We start from the raw sequence: 26213 nt of genomic DNA on the forward strand, positions 1-26213 counted from the left end.
TGCGTTGACTTAAACGCGGCAATTACGGCATGAGCGGCATGTACTGAAACTAAAATAATTTTTTGCGTGATTTCTGAACACGCAATGGATATCTACGCCTTACGTCATTGCATGTCAGTTGAGCTTATTTCTGAAGCTGCTGTTACTTCTGCGTTTTAACTATCGGGCACTGTCAACCACGCCATCTTTCAAACGTCTGTGACGTCAGTCTGTATATATAGCGCTTGCAACGGGAAGAAAGCGCACCACAATGGCACGCAGCCTTTCCGAAAAAAAAACGAAAAAAAAAGTTTCGAAAAGATACGTTTCGACGCCGCTTACAAAGGCCTCGTTGGTACGACCGTATCTTGCTTTCTGCGCTTAATACACGTCAGTTTCGTATTACGCCGTAATTTCATATCAGATGACGGCCGAGACCGGCAAAGACTTACCAGACTTGCGCCTTGAAAACCGGGCGGGAGGCTCTGTAAGACGAAAGAAAGGATAGCTATGAGTCATCTGCCAACAGTCTGCAACTAATAAGAACTTCACTTATAGCCCATGGAAATGATGCAATGCAAAGAAACAACGAGACTTTTTCCTCTCTTTTTTGTATTCTGTCCCCTAGTTATTTACTTAGAACACCGTTCACAGCATTTGCAATGAAGACGTGGAGCATCAGCGTGACACATCAGAAGGACAGGAACAACATCCAGACCCCAAAAAGAAGACGCAGCACTTTCTTACTCCGCATGTGAAAAAACCTGCGACATGTAAATAAAAATGCAAGTACCAACACGCCCAACTTTCGGCTCCACTGCAACGGCATGCGAAAGCGTGTTTCCGATCAACTCTATAGTATCATGATCTTTGACGAGCCTGCCCAAAAAATACAATGAACAAGTAAAAGAATAACGTCGTCGAAAGTCATTCTACTTGTCCGTTGCCTTTTTGCGATGGTTCCTCAAAGATTATGGAAGACCAAATATGCCCCAACAGCAAAGAGTTTCGCGCGTGAGAAAAACCGTTAGCCTGTGCAAGGTATACGATAGGGTACCCAGCGCAGGCAAGTAGAAGACAGTACTACCTGGACAGGCAGACTGACGCGCGCAGCCAACGAAAATGGCAGAAGGCTGTGTCGTCGACGCGACAGCGACCATAGCGTACTTACTAGACCGATGCCGGTAAAGTACATGGCTTACGTTTTTTCCCTGCTGGAAAAGACAGGAAACAAAAGGCAGCACCCAGTTAGGCCGGGCCACAGGGATCCCGCAAAGGTTAAGCTGGGCAAAAGCTGCCCACCTTTCTTCTCTCCTGCTGCTGAGCCGAGTAAAGAGGACGGGGAGGAAAGCAGCAAACGTAGGCGGTCAGTCGGTGCGTCGCCCGTCGCAAGACGGGTACGGCGGACTGCGCTCACCTTTGGACATGACGGCGCGCCTCGTCTTTCTCTACTTCGACCCGCCCATCGGCTAGCTCCGATCCGCGAACACGCACGCGCAGTAGGCCAGCTGCGGAGGTAGTCAGACATGCGCCACGAAGGTGCATCGTGCACAGCTGCTATAACACAAAGTTTCTGTGGAGGACCGGATTAGACGAACGTACAACCATAATCACGGTTAGCGAGAACACGGGAGCGCGCGGCTTCGGACGCTATCAGCGCCTTCTGACGGCGCGGCAAGGAACTCAGAGCGTGTCTCCCATGTTCTCATTTACCGCGCGATGACGTGATTAAGATGATGCCGCCGCGGTGGCTCAGTGGTTATGGTGTTCGGCTGCTGACCCGAAAGACACGGGCTCGATCCCGGCCGCGGCGGTTGAATTTCGTTGGAGGCGAAATTCTAGAGGCCCGTGTACTGTGCGATGTCAGTGCACGTTAAAGAACCCCAGGTGGTCGAAATTTCCGGAGCCCTCCACTACGGCGTCTCTCATAGCTTTGGTACGTTAAACCCCATAAAACCGAAACCAAACCAAAACCGACTAAGGTGATACGGGCCTTCGCCGTGCTCCATCTGCATAGTCCACCAATATGGCGGCCAGTGTGACGTCAGCGCAAGCCCCCATACGAACCCTTTCCCTACTGCTGATTCTCAGGCTATAGCGATACGGGCCCGACATGAGCATGTCCTTTGAAATTTATTTCTGTAAATAAATGGCGCATGCAAAAAGTGCTGACGCTGAACGGCGGAGCAGCAACACCAAAACAAAGCTCTTCGGTAGTGGCGGTTGTAGTGGTTTTTCGAAATTTAAAATAATAATCAAAAGGTAGGAAATGAGATACTTATTTTCCACAGCAGGAACTGTCGCATTTTAACTCGGACAAATGCGGATAGCAAGTGGGGTAGGTAGGAGGAAAGAGACAGGGGGGATATATAGAACACTGACGCAACCGGGCGTATATACTACTACTTACAAAACCGCCCTCTAACGTAAGAAGGTGCGAATTTTGAAAGGTGCCGTCAGGAGACTATGGAACAAGAAATACGGCGCAGAATCATCACGTTATGACATGGATTATCGAGCCACTGGAAGATCGGATTCCCCGCTAGCGAAAGCCATAGAGAATACGCCAAAGCTCGACCTCGAGGAAGACACAAGCCGCGTATCGGTCCGGAAACGCATACCTGTACATCGAAGGAGGGCCAGAAGTTGAACAAGAGGTGACAAACCGCCCGAAAAAAACTCCCACGGAGACGCAGCAGTTTATCAGTGCGATCAGTGCTCCCAGTAAACTGGATAGCAGTCCGCTACAGTAGGATACAAGTTAAGAAAGAAAAGCGGCTTTTCCCCGTCAAAGGACCCTCTTCAAGCCAGTGGCGTCGGCCGATTCTTATGAACCTGCTAGCCTGACATCCATAGCATTAAAAACCAGCGCTAACAAACAGAGAGGACGAGACGACACAAACTGAAGGCGCTTATTTACTTACGACTGAATTTTAGTTCGAAAGTAAGCAGTCATTTTATACACTTGCACACACGCGCGGAAAGGCGTCTTGTCAAACACAGATAACCACTCGCATGCGATAAACCCGATAAGAACTGAAGAAGAAAGAAGGAACAGGAAATCCCCTTCCCAGGCACGCGCACAATTATCTCAACCCCGCTACCCACAGTGAAGCATGCTCATTTCCCTGCATGACGAGTTAATCGAGGTTTTGCTCACGCATCCCTCGTCCTTTGTGATAACGTGGAATGCTCCAGCAATCTCTCTTGCGCGCTGGCCGTCATGTACAAAGAGCACTGTGGTGTCAACAAGAAACGGAGAACAGTTACACGCGAGGCAGTGTTGTGCTGCATTTCTATTTTCTTTGCTGCTGACTGAATTGGCATGGTCAGCGAGACGAACACTGATACATCGCCCGGTCTGGCCGATGTATATACTCCCGCAAGTCAAAGGGATAAGATACAGGGATAAAGGGATAAGATCAGCGTCTTCACTTTGTGTCGTCTCGTCCTCTGTCTGTGTTTGTTAGCGCTGGTTTTTAATACGATGGACCACCACCACCAACTCTCCCAATCCTCAGTTCTTCTAGCCTGACATGCAGTTTGGCAGAACAAAAGGGATAGTCCCTTCCCTGCAATATCGCGGATAGTCCCCTCTATTCACTGCCATGCCACTCCGGGCATTGTTACGCTATTCACGCTAGCTGGTTCATGAGAACCGGCCGACGCCATTGGCTCGGAGGGGACCTCCTCCCAGCCACTTTCTTTTTCTTCAGTTGTATCCGACTATAGCACCTCTGCTGCCCAGTGTTAGTGCTCCTTAATGTAACGTACTTGGCTGCGATATAGCGTTGAATACAGAAACAAGTTTTGACTGCAGCCACCAAGAAAGATACGGACGCAACAGGCTGACATCGCATTCCACATCTCATGGGCTGAATGGCTCTGCTCGTATAGTTTCGAAATCTTCCGCAAACCTGGTTACGTTCATCCCCCCCCCCCCCCCCCATACAGGATATAAGACATATACCTGGATTGGCAATAAGCCTCACTCATGCTCAGTCTTGCACTTTACGCAGCTGTCCTCAGAATAAGCGGAACCAAGAAACTCTATACAGTGCTTGCATTTTTACTGGCTAGCCCAACCTCACCGCGTCCCTTCACCGAATGACATAGGCAGCCTACAATATGCGTGCACATCAATTCAGGATCCGGTCCGACGAAGAGTTGCGAGCGGGCCTTTCACGCCGTAGAACGAAGCCACATGTCGAAGACCACGTTCACATTCTATCCAGTCGCGATGTCAGTGCACGTTAAAGAACCCCAGGTGGTCGAAATTTCTGGAGCCCTCCACTACGGCGTCCCTCATAGCCTGAGTCGCTTTGGGACGTTAAAGCCCAATAAACCAATAAACCAAACCATTCTATCCATTTTTTTTTTTTTCAGAAAAGAACTTTAAACTGAGGTGCTGACTGAGTTTTTAATTTTACCTTGCATCACTGATGAAGGCGCTAAGAATTAGTCACACCGTTTGAAAGCGTATACACAGGCTAGAATCGCAACCCGACTATGACAGGCGCACAGCGGTATTTTTACGGCAGAACACAGCCTGTTATACAGAATGTGTCTCCGATGCGTGTAAGCAGTGGTCACGACGAAGCATAAGTCCTCCCACGGCGCGTGTGCAACCCACAAGTTCGAGTGTATACACATTCATTACATGCTTTTTCCTCGACGGCTCACTCGTTTGTCCGTACACAAGTCGTAAGCCTCTCGAGCGTCGTAATTAGTGCTCGCTTGTCAGGCCATTCTTAATATATTCCGTCTCTTTCAGCTATATTAGTTTGGGGTTAGTGGCACAGCGGAAACTCGGGCCATAATGTGCCGTACGAAAAGGCGACATGAGTTATAGTTGCGGTTTATAAATGTCAGGCTCCAAAACACAGGTGCGCGTAAAATACGGGCTAAATAAAATATATCTGCCGGTTTATATAGAGTGCATGCGATCGCACGAACCAGCAGAAGTCCTATAGCTCGCCCTGTTTTTCCTTTCCTCTCTTCTCCAACGCGGTGTCAATGAGAGCGAAACAAGCCGAAGAACTCGCGCGCGACCAACGTCGTTTTTCAAAGAGGCCTTAATGATTTCTCCCTTCTATTTATTTATTTATTTATTTATTTATTTATTCATTTATTTATTGTACCTAGTCAGCTTTATAGACGAACCCCATCCATCATTGAGGTCTTGTGGTCGTCGTCTGCATGAGATGACGTTATCACACAGCAAGCTCCCGGGAACCATTGCCTCAAAAATAAGACTACACACATATCCACTTTGAATTTGAAAGGGGTCATATCATAAAGGACGGGACCCACCTTACAACACTTTTTTCGGACCAAAACCATCGTCACAGTTAAAAAAAAAAAAAAAGCTCGCAACGGAACCGCCCAACACATCCTTTCGCCACTTCCGCTCTTCCAAATACCGCTACACACACTGCTATTGCTCAATCTGGTTTCAGGTTGCATGAGAGCTCCCTGAACTTTTTAATAGCGAATTCGCCCATTGGCTTCGGAGAAGTGACGTCATCAGACCGGACCTAAGGTCACCTGTTCGAAAGCGACACCAAATCCTGTAAGAGCATCAACAGATGCTAACGCTATCGCACTGACAACACGTAATGCAATTAAGTGTCTGTGATTTGGTTGTTCTTTTGTCCAGCTCGTTCGTGCATGTAAAACGAGCAGAAGCAAGTTAAAAAAAAACGCTGAGGCAGCGTATGAGTATCGAGCGTTAGCAATATCGAAGGAATATTGAGTCGTTAGCCATCTTCGCTATACCGAGTGCAAATGTTTCGTTATATCGGGATACCTACTTTTTTTTTAGGCCAACGTATACAACGCAAGAAGACAAATCGTTTGACACTACTTCGAATGTCCTACGCCAATTAGTTTGGCCCTAATGGAAAGTTTCAAGAAATCAGGGTTTAGGGAACCGAATGTTGCCGGTGCAAATCCCTATTGCTAAGTTTTCATTCGACTAGTAATATTATGCTCCGTAACGCGTTGAATTGTTGTTCACTGAGAACACTCTACGCCAATTAGGTGGTCCACAATCTGTGTACCAATGGTACCACCCGCCACTGGTCCCACTTGAATGACCTTGTGTTCTATGTTAACGCGACGTTGAGTAATGCGAGTATTAGAGCTAACACTCTAAAACCGCGGCATCAAATCGTGCGTGACGCCTCGCTATAGATGCCCGTTAAAACTTTGGCCTGGAAACTGTCCTTCCGGGACGCCTTCATGCGCCCTGAACAGCAGACGAGTACGTGCACTAAATGCTCAAAACACAACAAACATGACAAATCCGAAGACTTCGGAATCAATTAAACTATCTGCCTATTAAAAATGTGCCACGTTGCAACAGCGTGTTTGCAGTTTGAAGGCGCGATGCGTTGCCGCGACAGGTTAGACGTAGAGCGGCGCTACAGCGGAGGTACCGCGGAGGTACAGTCATTGACATGCTAACCTGAAACGACAAAGCCGCGGCCAAAAACTACCGGTGGCGCCACCTACCTACCAGAAATCGAACCAATCACGAGACAAACGCTAACACGAGAGTGCAGTCAAGCACGCCTGCATCTGCATAATCGGTGTTAGGCGAGCCGAGAAGCTCACCTGATTGTTCCACCTCGTAGAACGATTCTATACTTTTATTTTTATCATGTTTCGCTTCGGTCGCTTAGTTCCGCCAATGCGCCTTCACTAGCGCCATCACCGCAAGGTCATTCTACTCGAAACATGACGCAGACAACACTCTCCTGCCGCGGTGCTCACCTCGTTGTCGATTGGTGTTCTCTACGACACCGACGTAGTTTTTGTTCCTCGTCGTTAAATCCTTTCACCTAGGCTTGTCCAGGACATACGTTTCTGTCTACGTGAGCTAAGCATGGCACTGTGATTCGACGATGCTTTATCTGCAGCGTCAGCAACCACGGATGCTTTCTTCACTTTAATCAGAAAGTCCTCTTTCAATGTTCAGCAAGCAAGAAAAAGCTGCTGACGCGTACCAGGTAAACGTAAACCGCTTGTTAACAAATTCACACGCTGTCCTGGCAAACTGGTCTAAAACAACCACGTATAACAATAAAAGCCATGAGAAAGTTCGAATTCAGCTCTGTATCCTGTGATTTCATTGGTTATTGCGGTATTTCTTCCATTGATCTGAGGTATTGTCATGCCATTTTGGTTTTCCTTCCTTGCATTTTTATCTGATGAGGTTTTTTTTTTTTTTACATGTAACATAAGTCTTCTGTCTATTTTGATTTCACCACCATACTAATTTGATGTCCGTTATTCTGAATGTACTTTTTTGCCTGTGTGTATGTCTGCGCGGTTCCGCTGCCTGTCGGGCTCTGCCACTCAAGCCCTATGAGGCTTTGGCAGGCCGGATTTCTGTACATTTTTTTTTATATTTGGCGCAATAAAGTATTATTATTATTATTATTATTATTATTATTATTATTATTATTATTATTATTATTATTATTATTATTATTATTATTATTATTATTATTATACGAGTATAAGTTCCCTGCATTATCCGTGTACCTGGCCGTGATTTATACGGGGTGCTCCAAAGTGACAGCAGCGCTATATTTTCCCCTAGTGTTACAGCAAGAAACCCGGTACTTTTAGTGGACACCCCTTGTTTTCGCATGACTGACTTACGCGCTGCACGTAGAGCACACGTCTTCTGACAATACAGAAACAAGCCCCAATGATGCTGGCTTCGCACGCGGAAAGACGTATGTGTCGTACGCCGCTTTCTTGAGTCCACTGCCGAACCCTGCCTGTCACGCTAGTGTGCTCCAAAGACAAAAGACGCCAAGCTGGTCAGGCGCTGCCTTCGGAGTAATGAAGTTCTGTTATAGGAATAGGTTGTTGCAGCTATGTTAAACAAGAGACTGCCGCGGCCGGCACAAAACAAACGCCGGAAACGGAACGGACCAACGCCGTCCTATAGCACCTCCTACAGAACACACCTAATAAGCGCTACTTCAAATGTGCCCCTACGACACGGGTCGTTTAGTAAGCGTTTGTTCTCTCCCTTGCTTCTTTGTCAAAGACGGCGCGATGTGACGTCACAGACCTGGACGCTGGCCGTCACCGGACATGTCAGACGGATGCGTATACGGCGCGTAAACGGTAGGATTCCGCCTATGCTGCAGCAGCGTGCTAGTGACGTCACGCTTTCCTTCGCAAGCACGAAGGAGGTGTACAGCGCTGTGATAGGAAGCAGTATTGTTGCAATGGCTCCACCCCCCCCCCCCCCCCCCACCCCCCAACACAAGACCAGTAATAACCAATCCCTTAAATCACCTTCTGCCAAACTTCCGCCTCTATATCTTTTCAGGAGAGCAGCCTCATCCCACAAACAAAGCACCTTCATCACTTGCTGCAGCTCTCAATACACAGCGCCTCCATGATGAACAGTCGGGGACAAAAGTCTCTGGACCGCGTGATCGTCAAACGAAGCCGACAGCTCTGTTATTAGCCGCCGGCTAGAGACTTCACTTGCGGAGATGGGAACTCGAAATCCTCTTCTTTCGTCTCCACAAATGTGGACTCCAGCCGGTGGCTAATAATAGAGGCTTCGTCTGAGGATTACGCGGTCCAGAGACTTTTGTCCCATACTGTACATGATGTAACGGAACAGAATGGCAGGCGCACAGGTGGCTGACTTAAGGCGCTTAAGCACATTTCCCTCCCGGTCTTTGGAACAATTGTACTGATTTGGTTTAGTTAGTGCGGTTTAACGAAAACATTTAACAATGGTCCACTTTTTGTGATGAAGGAATTCTGTTCTGCAGCCCTGAATGTAAGCGGAGCTTCACTGCAAACTTGAGTAGTATCACACTATAGACCACGCGCATGTGTCTGCACCCGTGACCGAGCCGTGCGCGACAGGTCTCCAACTGCGCAAGCTCAAGATTGCGAAACAATACCGACAGTTACAGTCCTCGTCACCAACCTGTTATGCGCATGCAGCATCGGCGGCAGATTTACGACACTTATGCATTATTTTACGTTATTCACGCTCGCTAACTTCTCAGAGATTTGTCCCCGTGACTGCCTCAGCTTCTGGAGCTCCACTCTGCCGCCCAGTTAAGCAAATGTCGCGATCACACGGTAAACTGTACATTCCCATCCGTCGTTCCCGCTACAAATGACGATACATCCCATTCGCCGTCGCAAGTCACAGCGTCCATGCGCCATAAGCAAGTATTAAAAAAAAACATGCGAGCGTGGAAGGAACAACGATCCTACCATTGACTACACAATGACGCAACGTCTACCAAACAAAAACAAAGCCTCCGATTAAAACTCCGTTAAATCAAAGGCTCCGACGTTGGAGGTCCACAGCGCAGACGCCTCAGGCACGTTTAGAGGAAAACCAGTCCGTTCTTTATCTCGCACGAACATATCGGGGTGACGCAACACGGGGCGCATTATAATGATCCTCCGGTGCGCGGGCTGGGGACAGTCGCGCGGAGTCGCGGAAATTTAAAACGGCTATAACGGCCCACCACGTAATTACGCTCGCGGAAGCTTTATATATGTGCAGAAGCCTATGCCGAAGGAGACGGACGGTTTTCGACGCCGCGACTTGGGAAAGATTACCGTGAGCCGTTTATCAACGTCGCCGAACGAAACCGAGGCTGCTTTGCATACGTTGAGTTGCATACATTGTTGACGTGCGCTTTCTTATTTTCCTCGCCAGACGTCCTCCACACGCCCGGCCAAGGACCGCAAGGCTTTCAAAAGTCCGACGCCGGGATTACTGACACAGCCGTCGGCGGTAGTGTGTTCGAGCGAGCGCGAACGTGGTGGCAGACAATCGATCGCGATTACCATTGAATGGATACTCGAGCGAGGGCCTAACGACGCATCTATACTGTTACCTCTACTCAAGAGCGTCCAACTGCCTATCGATTCTCCGAGAATTCAGGCCTGAGCATTTCGATACAGTCCAAGGGCACATTTACACGCGGCATTCAATCAGATAAACGTATAAGCTGACGTCTATCTGCAAATCTGTTTTCTTTCCTTTCTGTTGTGTTTATTAAACCACTCGTGGCATTTTTCTTTCTTCATGTTCATTAATCACTTGCAGAGCTCTGAGATCATAAGTTTAGCGGACGTGTCGCGATTAACGCGTGCGTCTTCCCTTGACAGCTTCTTTTATAGGGGGCCTTCGCCTAAGTCTAATGGTACAACCATTTAGTCGCGAGAGGAGTGTGCACCGCGCGATGCGATCTATGACCCTGGAGTCCGAAATCCGAGGTATTCGCGACGTCCGCCATTTCGCGAAGTCCGCCAAATTTATTTGAGCTGCACTTAGTAGTTCTTTAGCTTTCGCTGTTCAATGCTAACCGTAATCGCCAAAACGCGACCTATGGTGGTATGGTTGTGCACTTAAAGAAATAAACAGAACAATGATGTAAGGTTACAAGTTCAAGATTAAAAATTGTGTGTAAGAAAAATGGCGAAATAATCGACAATACAGCTAAGTTTGACGGACTGTTCAAAGAAATACAAAGGGAAAACAGCCGACCATGGCGAAAATTGCCACCACCCCATTTCAAAAGGGAGGCTCCTAACTTCATTCCGTCCGTCCATGGGATTCTCAATGCCAAATTAAAATTACAAAATGCTCGTTTCTTAGATATAACAAAGCTCAATCCATATAATATGAGGCAAGATCGTTTCCTTTGCACCATAACCTCAAGACACGTTTAGGTCACTGGTCGGTGCCATTAACGAACTTCATCCCGCTATGCCGCATGTAAGGGCGGCAACTTTGACAAGCATTCTTATCACAGCAGATGAGATTGGTGAAACGGGCGGACGGCATTGCACGGACGGCATTGCGCGGACGGCATTGCGCGGACGGCATTGCGCGGAAGGCATTGCGCGGAAGGCATTGCGCGGAAGGCATTGCGCGGAAGGCATTGCGCGGAAGGTATTGCGCGGACGGAGGAATGCCACACGCAGTGCCCAAAGCGAAGAAACATACTCGACGCCGCGACAGAGTGCCAGTGACTTCACACAGCTTTCGCTCACAAACGCTGTCCTGGCACACAAGAGCGCGTAACAGGATTGAATGCATGCAAATCGTGACAGTTCATACGGAACACTATAGACGGCACTCGTTCTCATATTGCCCGACATCTACGAGACAAAAACTGAGGCAAAACCATCACATCATTTTATCCTATATAATATACAGCTCTTTCATTATACTAAAGTATATACGAGGCGTCAGTGAAACAACCAGCCGCATGCATGCATGTAACACGGCCGTAATAACAGCTACTATACTATGACCCAGAAGCCTTCGCAGATGGACGGAAACCGGTAAACATTTTCCGCTCTTTCATGCATTTCTCTTTTCTTCCCGCAAATGCATGAAAGAGTGCACCTCGAGGAGGACGGCAATCTCCCTATGTTTCGATTGTTTTCTTGTTTTCTTGTTTTCCCCCAGCACGGCGACGTTTCCTTTTCCGGCATTGGCAACAAAACGCCGCGCCGACAGCGGCACGCATTCTCGAGTGTTTTTTTTATAACTTTTTTTTTACGTGAAACAGTAAATCGCCATCTGCCTCGTTCCCCGGCGTGGCATTCATCGCTTTCGCGAAAAAAAGCACGGGGGACTGTGCAGGCTACTTTAAACGTCGATTACGCTACGTAGACGGCAGCCCCCGCCAGCACGCCGGAAACGAAAGGAACGAGCCCTCGACACGCGACAGCGGGTCGTTAATAAACGGATGCGTATATAATAGACGGCGTTTTATAGCACGATCCTTGCCGTTGTTGTCGCATACACCGTGCGACAAAGACGCATTCCTTGAGCCCCGAGCGTATACGCCGTTGCCACCAGCAGAATAAAAAGCGTAGCTGAACGAGCCGCTTATTAAAAAAAAGGGGGGGGGGGAGGGGGGGAGACAACAAAAGTGGGGAGGGAGAAGGCGCGAATCGAGACGCGTGCCGAAGAAAGCAGCCCCGTGCCCCATGCTCTTTCTCTTGTCCGAGATCGTGCGCACCTGCGGCAAAAAACGTGACCTGGCCACACGTGTTGTAAAGTATGTACGCACACGGAAAGCAGAAAGGGAAAGGGGGAGGGGGTGTAAAGGCGCCAGCTGAACGACTCCTCACGACGCTCGCGGCAGGGACCAGCGCCTTCACGACTTAATTCGTTTTCCTTACGACTGAAAGAACGGTGCAGCGAGTGAGAGCTAACGTACACAAAGCTTAGCTGCATAATATAACCAGCGGTTCATCAGATAATCTCCGCCAGACTCGACCAGGGAGCTCGCGCTACGTTCAGTCACCGCAGCCAATTAAATTACCAGCCAATCACGAATTCGTTCACGTTGTTAGCACACTAAGCGATCCGGCGCCAGATCTCGTTTTCGCAGCGCTGTATGCAAGCTTTTTATTGGGGCGGATATTTTTTTTTATTTATTTGGTCTTCCAGGTAGACAGCAAGCAAGCGAGCCCGCCATCTGTCGGCCACAACGTCGTTTATTCCTCGGCCCTTTCGACCGACTGGCTGCGAGAGGCGTTCGAATGCGGGCGGCCCTTGCGGTATATATGCATGCAGGGTAGCTAGACATTATTTGCAATCTAAATTTGCTTCAAAAGGCTCCAAGGTGAATACGCGCAATTAATGTCGATTACAAAGGAAATGGGAGAAGTTAAAGTATGCACTTTAGAGGCGCGTGGAAAGTGTTTTCATTACACGGCGAGTCGAAAAAACCTGGAGAACGTTACTTTGACTTATTACTGCGTTACTGTGAGCAATGCCGCCCGCAGGGCGCCGCAGCCGTCAATCGCCGCATGAAGAACGCACCCGATGAGATCCCGATCGTGAAATATACATCCCTATCTGTGAAATGCTGTCATATGATTTTCAAAAACGATTTAACTCGCGAGAAAAAGAAAAACTTTTCATTAAAACATATATGATATTTTTGACGCTAAGTTCTGGTTAAATGCCCTGCAAATGGTGATGCAATTTTCTGAAAACAGGTGAGCCAGCTCCGCTCAAAGCCCATAACTACAGCATCCCACAGAGAGAGAGAGAGAGAGAGAAAGAAAGAAAGAAAGAAAGAAAGAAAGAAAGAAAGAAAGAAAGAAAGAAAGAAAGAAAGAAAGAAAGAAAGAAAGAAAGAAAGAAAGAAAGAAAGAAAGAAAGAAAGAAAGAAAGAAAGAAAGAAAGAAAGAAAGGAGGCGCTCGTTAAGTTATGTAAGAAAGAAGCCTGCGGCCATTCTAACTTCTATATAAAACCTTATACGCTTTCTTCGGTTTCAAAAACTCTTTCTTAGATTCTTCCTGCTCTCCACGTCTTAGAGAATGGCCACTTTTGTTTTATAGGCTAATCGCTGCCTCAACATAGCCTCCCCACTTTTCCAACGTTAGGCGCCTATGGCCAACCCCGCCGCCCGAGATCGCGTCCTAGTCGTCAACACAGAATGACGTCATCGCACGTCAACATCACGCACCCACTGTCGTCGGCCACATGACCCATGGATCCCGTTGTTCATCAGCCACGTGACCATGGTGCCCGATGACGCCATGTAGTCCTCCCCCCCCCCCCCCATCACGTGACCCTCCACACTTCTTAAATCATTAAGCCACGACCGCCTTGAAGGTAGTACGTAACCCTCCTTACACACCACGACCCCCTTAACGGATGACGCTGAAATCACCCGTGCCACGCTATGTGAACGACCCCCGGACTCTCCTCTCGAAGCGGGAGAGGCACATTCCACGGCCGATCAATCAAAAGAAAAGCAGCCCGGTATGGCTGCCTGTAGAGCGTGAGCCGAGATGGCGCAACTTCGTGTCACGTAAAAGCGGCTAGCAATTAGCGCTGCTGGGCCATTAGAGCGATCTCTAAAAATGCACTGGGCGGCATCAAGCGATGAAAAAGAAAGAAAAAATACTAAAAGAAGACTTGAGGCGCCAGCGCCAGTCGGCGCCATTGAATATATTTCCGCCGCGATGGCTAGAATGGGCGCCATGACGCAACAAGAATGAAAGCAGGGGATGGGGTCAACGGCTGTTAAAATTAAAAAAAAAAAAACAAGGCTGGTGCGGTGCTATAAGAACACCCTTTCGGGAGTAACGGTCTGCTAGGCGCCGACGTTTCTTTTCTTTTTTTTTTTTTTTGCAGCAGCAGCAGCTGCAGCAGCACACTTCGGGGATAGCGAACTCAGGCACGCGCAATTTCCACTTCAGACCAAGAAAGAAAAGTGCTAAGCCTTCACGAAGTGTACAATAAGCTAAGCGGGATCATTCGCCCGTACTACATCATTTTAGGCAATAAAGAACGCGAGGGCGCGGTATGACCGCCCCGCTCAGGGTGGAAGAACTTACCGGTTTCTCAATACCGGCGGTACACGGCTAAGAATTTCACCCTTGGCCACGACCCCTCCGCCAAAGATTCAACGTCAAGTTCTAAGCAAAGGGGAGCCGAATTAGTGATTCTAGACCGAATACTACATCCGGGCATCTCTCCCAAGCAGCAGCTCTCGCCACTTCCGTGAAGTAATCAACTAAATCTACGTCTTGCGAAAACGCACATACTACATGCCCTTACAAGAAATATACCCCGTATTGGCGATCTTCCGTGGGATGCAAATACGTTCACCCTGAAATAAGAACGTCGGTGTTATGAACCCAACGTCGCGCTTGAAATTTTTCTGAGACTTCGCCAAACGCGGAGCGCGTACATTATGGAGAGAGTGCGATGCAACAGCGCGTACATGGCGAATCATGCCTGCGGCGTGGATACGCGCTGGTTCACCGGAACGAGCCCAAGCACCACGGGTAATTGCGCCAATATTGGAAACGTATTGGTACAGGCCGGTCCTGAGTGAAACCATCCTTGCCCTTCCGGTTAGCTCAGTTGGTACAGCGAGTACTCCGGTGAAGCGGTGGCCCCGGGTTCGAACCCCGGACCAAGACGAATTTTGTTGCGGAAGCAACACTAACTACGCTATGGCCGCCGCGGTGGCTCAGCGGTTATGGTGCTCGGCTGCTGTCCCGAAAGACGCGGGTTCGATCCCGGCCGCGGCGGCTAGAATTTCTTTGGAGGAGAAATTCTAGAGGCCCGTGTACTGTGCGATGTCAGTGCACGTTAAAGAACCCCAGGTGGTCGAAATTTCCGGAGCCCTCCACTACGGCGTCTCTCATAGCCTTAGTCGCTTTGGGACGTTAAACCCCATAAACCAAACCAAACTAACTACGCTAGGTGTGAGCGATTTCGCGGAGCCCCGGAGAGCCCCAGCTGCGCATGCGCGAGGAGCGAGTGTGAGACAGTTACTGCGTAATTTCCTTTCCTCAAATACAATTTTCATTTTCCTCATTACGGGCCCTCTTTGTCTTCTTTCACTCGGATTTCCTCCCTTCCTGCACGGTGCGGTTCAGGTGTCCACCGAGATGACAGAGAATTACTGCGCCATTTCCTTTCCTCAAAAAGCGCTGCGTGCAAGGGGCAACGCATCGCGCCGAACGGGTGGTGGCGTTCCGTGGACTGCCTGGCAGCGCTACAACACGCTGTCGCGTTCCACTCCTAAAGGCAACGAATAAGCGTAATTAATTGGCAGTTAATTAATGCACCAACAGAATGTGAAGTGAATAATCGCAGAGCAGAATGCAGCACTCAGGCTTTCGCCTTTCGCCACTTTAGCCACTAAAGTTCCTCGTAATTTTTTCTTTAACTGCGAAGATTCTGAGAAAGCTGTATAGCTTTCCTCCGCAGCCCTATGGCTGCGCTTGGGTGGATGCCAATGAGTGATTACTCCCTATTACCCCACCTGGTCGGTTCATAAACGCTTTGAGCCATACACTTGAGTGGATCAGGTGAGTGGCGGCAAAGAGCCAACCAAGGTGGTGTGGAAAGCCTTTGGGTAAGGTAAAAGCTGCTCTCAAAGCCTCCTACCTTCACTAAAAACTGCTTCGCACAGACACAGAAAATTAACAACAAGAACATTTATATCACACAAGAAAGCAATTCAATTCCGCATAATAGTTACACTAGAGACGACCACAGTACGGCAGAGATCACAAAGCAAACGCAAACGAATTAGTCAAAGAAAATCTGCAATACGTAATAATCTACGGTGCCGTCTGGGCCGTAAACGCATCCATGTCGAATTATGCACGGCAGAGTGCCACATCCAGTCACGTCGAAGTTATCCACGCTGGTGATCTCGGTTCTCGGCACAGGCTTTGTGACCGTGTCTCTGGGTACCGTACATCCCCTTTTCAGGTCCCTCTTAGTGTCCGCAGTAAGGAAGCGCACCTTTCCTGTCTGTTGGGTGGATGATGCTTAGTGTCCACCCTTCCAACACAATCCATCCTAGAAAAAAAGGCGTCGAGAGTTCGCGTCTTCCAGAAGCAGTCCGGGAACGATGACGTAGCTGAAGAAGGTAGTGGCGATGTCGTGGCAGTCACCTCCTCGACCGTAGCAACTGCCCATGTCTCCAGGTCAAACCAACAGTGGACGCTCCGTCGCACAGGCACCGGTACGCGCCGTTCCTACGCAAGACGTGCCCTCCGAAGTTCACCGGGTGGTCGCCAAACCGTGCGACGTATCGTCGCCGACCGTCGTGCGGCGTTGCCGGGGTCGCTTCTCCCGAGCAGCACTGTCGGACACTGCTTCTCAATTCTCCACCAGCCCGGCTCTTGGAGACACCCTACTGCGCATGCATGCCCGGAGCAGTCGTCATCACACGATCAATGAAGTCGTCATCCTCGCAGGCCTTCAGGACGAAGGCTGGTACTTCCGGCACGAGCGTACCGGGCGCATCCTTCGCCCCGTTGACTCCGATGACAATCATGCGCACAAGGCGGCCGATCTCACTGAGGTAACCGTGAAGGCGCGACGACAAGGGTTCGCATCTGCCGGAAGTGCAACTTTCCCCTGTTTCGCCCGTCGGGACGACTGATGTCGGCCCTAGATTCCCGCTTCCTCCCAGTCGTCCTTCCGCACTTAAGTCGCGTTTGTCTCGGGCACATGACACGGAAAGACTCTCGCTAACGGGTGGTTGAGCTCCCGAGGAATCGCACTTGTCTGCCATGCCTGCGTTGCTAGGGTCTCGAGTGGCATCTGCCCGGTTTTCCGCGTTCCAGGAAGCGAGGCCACCTCGGAGTGCGGCTGCGTTGGATGTCTCAGGCTGTGACGTCATCCCGCAGCGAACGCTAGACTCCAACGCGCTCAACGCGCTCAACGCGCTCAACGCGCTCAACGTGTCCTGGGTCTTCTGCCAGGTCAAGTCCTCCACTGACCGGAAGTAGCGTAGAGCCAGATGAGCGACGCCGGCGCATCCGTGGAAGAAGGCGAATTGGCCGCACCACGAGAAGCTAACGGTCCGGCACGGGCAGTCCTTCCGGTAGTGCTCAAGAGCAGCGGGCGATGGTATCGAACCGCAGCCGCCGCTAGCGTTCCAGCATCGGGTGTGTCGAGAGGCCAGGTCCTCGCTGGGGTAAGTCCTCACGGCGACGTCATGCTCCCGGAAGCCCTCCGCGTACAGCACCCAAGGGTAGCTCCTTGAGACGCTGTGAGCGCTGCGGTTGGTGCAGACAACGTGGAAACCGGGGAACAGCATCACCACCTTCGCCCACAGCGGTCCGAGTTGCAGTACTCTCAAGAGGAAGCGGTTCCGGGAAGCGCGTTCTTCACCGCCAGTATCCGTGACTGCCACAGCCGAACAGAGTGCGGGCGTCCTCCAGCCACACAGATGCCGGAGTTGCTTTGCCTGGTGTCCGCCGGTGCCGACGTTGAAGACGGTGCCCTCAGCCGTATACCGCCTCAGGAAGCAGGGACGATGGCACAGACTGAGTACCGCGTTTCAGAGCGCTTTGGACGCACGCTGTGCCAAGGAAGCTCTCGGAACAAGAATGGCAGAGCTCGACGTGTCAGCTAGCTGGAACGTGGGCGCGAGAGAACTGCAGCGCGCGGGAGGAAGACGATGACGATGACAACACGTGACACGCTGATTCTTTTTCTCCCTCGATTTCTCGATGTTGTTTATATTATTTTCATTGTAACATTATATCTTGAAAGATGTACTACCTTGGCTCTTATGCATGACGCATTTTGTTTCGAACTGTCTGAAAAATCCCCCTTGCAGTATGCTAATTGATTGATTTTGAGAGGAAGAGGGGAGGGTGAGACGGGGGGGGGGGGCAGAGAGGGGGAATTTTGAGGGTGCAGTCACTGTTCTACTCGGTGGACACCCAAACCGCGCCGGAAAGGAAGAGATAGAGGAGGGAGCGAAAGAAGAAAGGGAGAAAGAGGTGCCGTATAGTGGAGGTCTTCTGATTGGTTTATTGGGGTTTAACGTCCCAAAGGGACTCCTCAGGCTATGCGGGCCGCCGTAGTGAAGGGCTGTGGAAATTTCGACCACCTGGGGTTCTTTAACCTGCATTGACATCGCACAGTACACGGGCCTGTAGAATTTCGCCTCCATCGAAATTCCACCGCCGCGGCCGGAGAAGGAGATCTGAATAATTTCGACTACCTGTGGATTTTTAACCTGCAAGCTCGTGGAAGCTGGGACATACGCGTAGTAGTGGTGGAAGCTGGATATACTGTAAAAAGTGGAGGCGGGCCGGGGTGTTGTGTCTGTTGTTGTCCAGAGCAGTTTGGACGTGAGGCACTTGGACTCGCATCGGAAGTGAAAAAGCTAGCTGACGGAGGCCACTCTGACACTCTGACAGCCGAGAGGCGAGGCCCTTCAAACAAGCGACTGCAATGCACATAACTAGATGATAGTATAACCACAGTCCTTCAAACACTGGTATAACAAACATTTCGCTCTTATAGCCATCCTCGCCATCACGATGAGCGCCCAATTTGTTTATATGAAAAAAAAAACGGGGATGGTTGAGGGGGATGCGGAAGAATGTATGTATCACGGCAAAATACGATCTCCAGAAGTGCTGCACATCAAAAAATAAAAAATTCAGGGGGCGCTTTGGCTCTCTAAAGTGCTGCAAGGCGAAAGCGTTTCCTGGCCACTGTTTTTATTTACTTTTTTCCATATTTTGTTTTTATTTATTTTTTGTTCCTTTTCTTAATTTTATTGTTGTTTATCTTTATTTCCCCATCTTATTCTGTTTTTATTTTTCTTTATTTTCTTATTTTTAGTTTTATTTTCCTTTTCTTGAATTTACCCCTTTCATTTTATTTATGCAGCCCATGCATTCACTAGATGCGCCTTTGTTCATGCTGGAACCTTGAGCCTCTTAAGCAGTGACGCCGAAAGGCGGACGAATCTGCCAACGCGTCTGTCGACACGGCTGCCGACGCGTCTGTCGACACTCCTGCCGACGCGTCTGTCGACACTCCTGCCGACGCGTCTGTCGACACGGCTGCCGACGCGTCCGCTAACGACAGTATGAGGCATTAAAGGCTTTCGCCTTAAAATAAAAGCATGCACGCCTGCAAGCCGCAAAGGCGTGCATAAAACTGACGCATAGCGTCGCCCCTCACGCGGATGCAAACGACTTCACCGCTGGTTGGTATTTTTATTTATTCGAGGCTCCACCCACGGCGGCAGCCGTCACACAACTGCGCGCACGGTGAAGCAAACGCGGCAAGTATGCGGTTGCACTGAAATCAGAGTCCCGTATACCAACAGTGAACTTGAATGCTAGTACACGGTACCTTTCAGTTCGACTTTAAAAAAAAAAAATGTTTTTGAGGAAGGCAAATGGCGCAGTATCTGTCTCACATATCTCCGCGGACACCCGAACCGCGCCGTAAGGTGAGAGAGGAAGGTGGGAGTGAAAGAAGAACGAGAGAGAGAGAGGTGCCGTAGTGGAGGGCTCCTGATAAAAATTCAGGGGGCATTTGGCTGCCTAAAGTGCGTAGAGGCGAAAGTGTTTTCCGCACCACTTTTAGTGCCTCTGTGGCACTGGTGACGTCACCACCGCTGGGTGACGTCACATATAATGAAGTACTAAATACTAAGTAATGACAAATTACTAATCAATGACAAATTACTGATTAATTACTAAACGCCAATTAACTGCTAATTAATGCCGCTTAAGCTTCGCCTTTAGGAGTGGAACGCGACAGCGTGTTGTAGCGCTGCCATGGATGTCATTGAACGCCACCACCCGTTCGGCGCGATGCGTTGCCATTTGAACGCAACGCTTTTCGAGGAAAGGAAATGGCGCAGTATCTGTCTCACACATCTCGGCGGACACCTGAACCGCGCCGTAAGGGAAGGGAGGAAGTGGGAGTGAAAGGAGAAAGAGGGCCCGTAATGAAGAAACTGAAAATTGCACTTGAGGAAAGAAAATTGCGCAGTAACTGTCTCACATATCTCGGTGGACACCACTGGCGCACTGCCATCGCACTGCACACGGGTGCCTCGGCGTTTCGCCTTCATCGAAGCGCGGCCGCCAAGGCCAGGTTCGAACCCGGGAACTCCGACTCAGTAGCCGAGCGCGCTAACCACTAGGCACCGCAGTTTTTACTTTCTGAGAATTCAGCGGACTTTTATTTATTGTTTAATTCAGAAAGGAATTTTCGTGTTTTTTTTTCGGTGAATATCATTTTCGACAGATGAATTACCGGTGGTGTTTTCCGGTGACAATGTTGCATTCATGTTCGGTCAAAAGTCACTTTCAGTTTACCTAGCCCTTGTTGTAAGCCCGAGCATTCGATTTACACGTAATTAAAGCACAAATGGTCGTATTTACAGCTGCGCCTGTGAAGAAAAAAAATCTTTACCACCATTTTACAAAAGTAACGGAAGTTAAATGACGGAGCCGTGAGACAAAAAATTCAGGGGGCACTTTGGCTCTGCAAGGCGAAAGCGTTTCCTGGCCACTGTTTGTTTTATTTACTTTTTATTTTTTCATATTTTGTTTTTATTTTTTCCTCCTTTTCTTAATTTTATTGTTTTTATTTTTATTTTCACATCTTATTTTTATTTTTTTTATTTTCGTTTATTTTCTTATTTTTAGGTTTGGTTTGGTTTATGGGGTTTAACGTCCCAAAGCGACTGAGGCTATGAGAGACGCCGTAGTGGAGGGCTCCGGAAATTTCGACCACCTGGGGTTCTTTAACGTGCACTATTTTTATTTTTTTCCCTTTTCTTGGCTTTACTCCTTTTATTTCATTTATGAAGCCCATGCACTCACTAGATGCGCCTTCATTCAAGCTGGAACCTTGAGCCTTTTAAGCAGTGACGCCGACAGGCGGACGAATCTGCCGACGCGTCTGTCGACACGGATGCCGATGCGTCTGTCGACACGGCTGCCGACGCGTCTGTCGACACTCCTGCTGACGCGTCTGTCGACACGGCTGCCGACGCGTCTGTCGACACGGCTGCCGACGCGTCTGTCGACACGGCTGCCGACGCGTCTGTCGACACTTCTGCCGACGCATCTGTCGACACTCCTGCCGACGCGTCTGTCGACACTTCTGCCGACGCGTCTGCTAACGACAGCATGAGGCATTAAAGGCTTTCGCCTTAAAAATTGGCGGAGGCTTAGCTTTGGTGAAGCCCGGTAGGTTGCGAAAGCGCAGCGCCTCCAACTGAAGGAACGCAGTGCGCCGCGTATACAGGTCACGCGTGGCTACCGGCCGCAGAGAAAGAAAACATAATCTACAGCTGGTATGACGTCACAGCGGCAGTAGCGCCACAGGTGCGCGGCGCGGCGTAACTGCAGCCGGGCTGTCAGAAGGAGCGAGTTGGTCGCCCATATTCACTCCGCTAAAGGTCAAACGTAACTAAGGCCGGGTCACGCGAAGGCTTGAAAGTGCGAGTAGTATTGCGTTCGCAATAGAAACCAGCTGGAGATACACTGCCAAAAGGCAGATTCTCATGTTATCGCTGGGATGCTGCACTGGGTTGAGCAAGGGGAAGGAGCATCACGTGATCTACGTACTGACGGCAGCGATGGAACGGCCCTTTAACCGTATCGGTAATCAGAATAGATTTTAAGACGAAAGCCTTTAATGCCTCATACTGTCGTGGCCAAGACGTGTTTGCAAATGTGTCCGCGTTTCGGATGCATGCCTTATATGGGCATATGCCAATCAATAACCAATCGATACTTAATCGGGTGCAATCGAAAGACATCGGAACATGATATAAAGGGATTTCATGATTACATCATTGTACAGTCAAGAAGTGGGACTGTCCACTGCGCCTGCACCTTAACTAACACTAATTAATCAGAGTACTAGTTAAGGTCACATTAGCTATCACTAAACATACATTAACTAGTATCACGAAATGTGCAAGTCATGCTTAATTATAATTAACCATGATTAATAGACATTTCTAGACGTTTCATAGACATTGTGTCGAACATTGTTTTCCATCACTTGACAGGTGAGTGACAGGACATGATGGATGACATTAGAGCAATGGTAAAGACCAATTAGCCTAATTAATCTTTCTAGTCAGACCAGAGCAATAAAACCGGGTAGGAAATTGGTCAAGTTGGGGAATGGAACCAGGGTCCCCGAAGTGCGAGACGAGCGCGCTAACCACTCCACCATGCCAGTTTCATGGTTTGGAATGAATGAACAAAGGCGCGTCTAGTGAATACGGTGTCTTCCTTCACTCAAATCTTCCGCCCTCTCCGTTACGGCGAGGTTCAGGTGTCCACCGAGATATGGGAGATAGTAGATGCATTTCCTTTCCTCTAAAACCAACTTACCGACGAGCAAGGCGTAGAGCCGAACGGGCGATGGCGTTTAATGGACTACCTGGCAGCGTTGCAAGACGCTTTCACGTTCCACTCTCAGAGGCGAAGCTTAACCACGCATCAGTGACACAAGCAGCAAGCAACGCGCTTAAGGCTTTCGTCTCACCGCACTTCAGGTCCACAAAGTGCCCCCGATTTCCAGTTAAAAGCGAATTTCTAAAGCTACATTCGGCTTAAATTTACGGTTTTTTTTACTACTTAATTCGCTTTAGCGAGTTCAAAATAACACCGCTCGTTTCATTCTTTGTAACTATAACCGAGTAGCAAGTTTAACGGAAATGAAAGCTAATCTGAGTCTTTAATCATTGGCTTCACGACGAAAGGTTTGTCGGCTAACCATATTTCACAAGTTATAACATCACCCAAGCTTACACAATAAAATATCTCATAGACCCTATTACCTATCACGTCGAATTGATCATCCCCACAAAGCTGCCATCCCCTTATGCAAAACAGTTTTTCTTACGCTCATTTCTTCGACGTACTTCTAAAGCCACGATCTTCATAATGAAATAGTATCTATTACATAAATAACTTTCGCAAAGGTTTGGTTAGCGTTGTATAAACTCCGGCAGTTTTCTTCTGCATGCCTCAGCTAACATTGTCCATCAGGGTTAATATATGTACCCGTTTTTTTTTTGCTGAGGTGTCCATCGAAGCGGGACAATAAAGCCCCTCAATAGTTACCGAGTCTTTCCTTTCCTGAAAACTAATTTTCATTCTCTCTATCCGTTTTGACGCTACATGGGGGCTCAAAAGTCGCCGGCAGTAGTGGCTTATGGTTTATGGGGTTTAACGTCCCAAAGCGACTCAGGCTATGAGGGACGCCGTAGTGGAGGGCTCCGGAAATTCCGCCGCGGTGGCTCAGTGGTTATGCTGCTCGGCTGCTGACCCGAAAGACGCGGGTTCGACCCCGGCCGCGGCGGTTGAATTCCGATAGAGGCGAAATTCTAGAGGTCCGTGTGCTGTGCGATGTCAGTGCACGTTAAAGAACCCCGAGTGGCAGTAGCGGCACCCTACAGATGCACTAGAACACAATGAGGAGAGAGAGACGATACAAATCGCGTTACCATGAAGTACACAACAAGGCACGTAATATCCAGTAAAATTTTATGCATAGTTTTCAACGCTATTTAACTGCACAAATACATCAATACCAATTTCATCGTAAATAAGTGCCCGCGACGTACGGGTCGACCAGATACGGTGAGAGTTCTAGCACCGCTTCTGGCGCTAGTGGAAATTGCGAAGATTAGGGTAAGGTATAGGTATACATAGAATACGGTATGGTGGAGTAGGGTGGGGCTAGGGTACAGAAGCATAGGGAAGGCCAGGGCAAACTTGGAGAGGAAAGGGTAGGGAGTGAGAGAAGGCGCTGCTAGCCACTATTTGGCATCGAACTTCAGCAACAGCCTTGACCCAGACACTTCGAAATAGTCCGCTTTTACGCTCTTGGGTCCTGAGACGGGCTTCGTGATCTCGTCTCCGGGCCTCGCGCACCCCTCAGTCTGACCTTTCTTTGTGTATACGGCTAGGAAACGCATCTTTCCCTTGTCCGTGGGTCCAAAGACGTCCCACCTCAGCTGGCCAGCTGCTTCAGGATTGGCCACCGAAGGAAGTCGCCTCAAATTCCCCTCCGCACGGAATACGGCCGAAGGTGAACTCGAGGCTCGCGCTGGGACGCTTCCTCCAAACGCAGACCGGGGACGATGGCGTAGCCGAAGAACGCGGTGCTTACGTCGTGGAAGTACTCTGCCGCCTCTCCGCCCGCAGCAACTGCTATGGCCTCGAGATGGGACCAGCTGTCCAGGAACCGTTGCAGAGGCACCGAGACGGGCCGGGGCTAACACACGAAGTCCTTCCCGAGATTCATCACGCGGTGGGTCTACTGCGAGATGAATTCTTGCAGGAACGCTCCGTCGGTTACCCTGGTGCGGTCCAGTTCCCCGACAGCATCGATCACGTCCAACACAGACCAGTAGGCAGCGCCGAACGCCGCTAGACGTGACGAATTGAAGGTCCTCCTCGCTTCGGCCCAGAGCCACGACTGGCGTCCCCGCAACATCGCAGCCGGCACCAGTGGTCCAGCATAGGGCGTGCCGCGAGGCCAGGTCCTCGCTGGTACAGGTCACCACGGCGACGTCGTGCTTCCGGACGCCCTCTACGTCCAGCACGTAGGCGTAGTTCCTTCTCGTACACTGAGCGTAGCAGCCGGCGTAGACAATGCGGGAGAAGAGAAGCAGCATCATCCCTTGCGTCCACAGACGTCCGCACAGCCCGTGGTACTTGCTCCCAGGTTCCAGAAGCCACGTCCGTAGCCGCCAGTCCACGTCACCGCTGGAGCTGAACAGTGTGTTGGTACCATCCTGGTGCTCCGCTGCCGGGATCATCTTGTACGGTAACCGCCGGCGTCCCCCACGCTGAAGATGGTGGCCTCCTAAGCCTACCGCCTCGGAACGAAGCCGGGTTGATGCCGCCGGAGGCACAGACACAAGCCACCGCCCTGGGATCGGTACAGGTTGGGCAAGAAAGCAAAAGCAGCAGGGGCAGCAGCAGGGGCAGCAGCAGCAGCGGCAGCAGGACGCTGCAGGGTGGACAGTTTCAGAGCAGACAGGACCGACGTTGCAGCAAGAAACCTCTTGGAACAAGGTCAGAGCTCGAGGCGAGCGCGCGCTCGAACGCTGGCACGAGCGGATCACGGCGTGCGAAAAAAAAATCTCTGCCTCTCCCGTAACCGAGAGTAGAGTAAGCATGAAATGTTTACGGGCCTAATGTCATCTCGGTGGACACCCGAACCGCACCGTACAGGAAGGGAGGAACGCCACCACCCGTTCAGCGCGATGCCTTGTCATTTGAACGCAAGGTTTTTTGAGGAAAGGAAATGGCGCAGTAATTCTCTGCCATCTCGGTGGACACCCGAACCGCACCGTAAAGGAAGGGAGGAACGCCACCACCCGTTCGGCACGATGCCTTGCCCTTTGGACGCAGCGCTTCTCCCCCGGATCACGTACGACAACGAAGTGCAACATGCAATTTATGTGCTTTTTGCACGCGTTATTAGAAATCGGAAATTATAATTCCGTACATTACCAAACGCACAGCTCGACTGATATCTTGATAAACATTGAGAAGGCACTGGCAGCACATATTTTTTGTGACTCGTTTGGAGACCAACCGGCACTTGCATGCCGGTCGCGTAGGAGGGCTTAGAGAGTCTCGTTAAATCTCGTTAAGTCTCGTACGGTGCCCGGATGTTCTCGTTTCAGAGCCCGGATGACTGGAATTCAGTGCCCGGATGAGTGGATTTCAGTGCCCGGATGAGTGGATTTCAGTGCCCGGATGACTGGAATTCAGTGCCCGGATGATGGCTCTCGGTCTCGGCGTGACGTCACCACACTGCCGACAACGGGGGCTAAAAGCATTTCATGCTTAAAAAAAAGCGTGAACACGTCCACGCTAACTCCTTTTGATGATGATGATGATG

The 26213-nt window shown here is 49.8% G+C and overlaps 1 protein-coding gene across 2 annotated transcripts in view; it reads right to left on the minus strand.

Annotated features, from left to right (window-relative positions):
* Pka-R2 (cAMP-dependent protein kinase type II regulatory subunit) overlaps positions 1-26213 on the minus strand; it is a 133680-nt gene that overhangs the window by 26995 nt on the left and 80472 nt on the right. For both annotated transcript variants that reach the window (XM_089552729.1, XM_089552728.1), the window contains exon 2: positions 432-464. In XM_089552729.1, coding sequence (XP_089408855.1) covers positions 432-464 — 33 coding nt within the window. The remainder of the gene's footprint in view (positions 1-431; positions 465-26213) is intronic.

This window comes from Amblyomma mixtum, chromosome 7 (assembly GCF_055824585.1).
Source record: "Amblyomma mixtum isolate Tamu chromosome 7, ASM5582458v1, whole genome shotgun sequence".
In the NCBI taxonomy this organism is placed as follows: Eukaryota; Metazoa; Arthropoda; class Arachnida; order Ixodida; family Ixodidae; genus Amblyomma; species Amblyomma mixtum.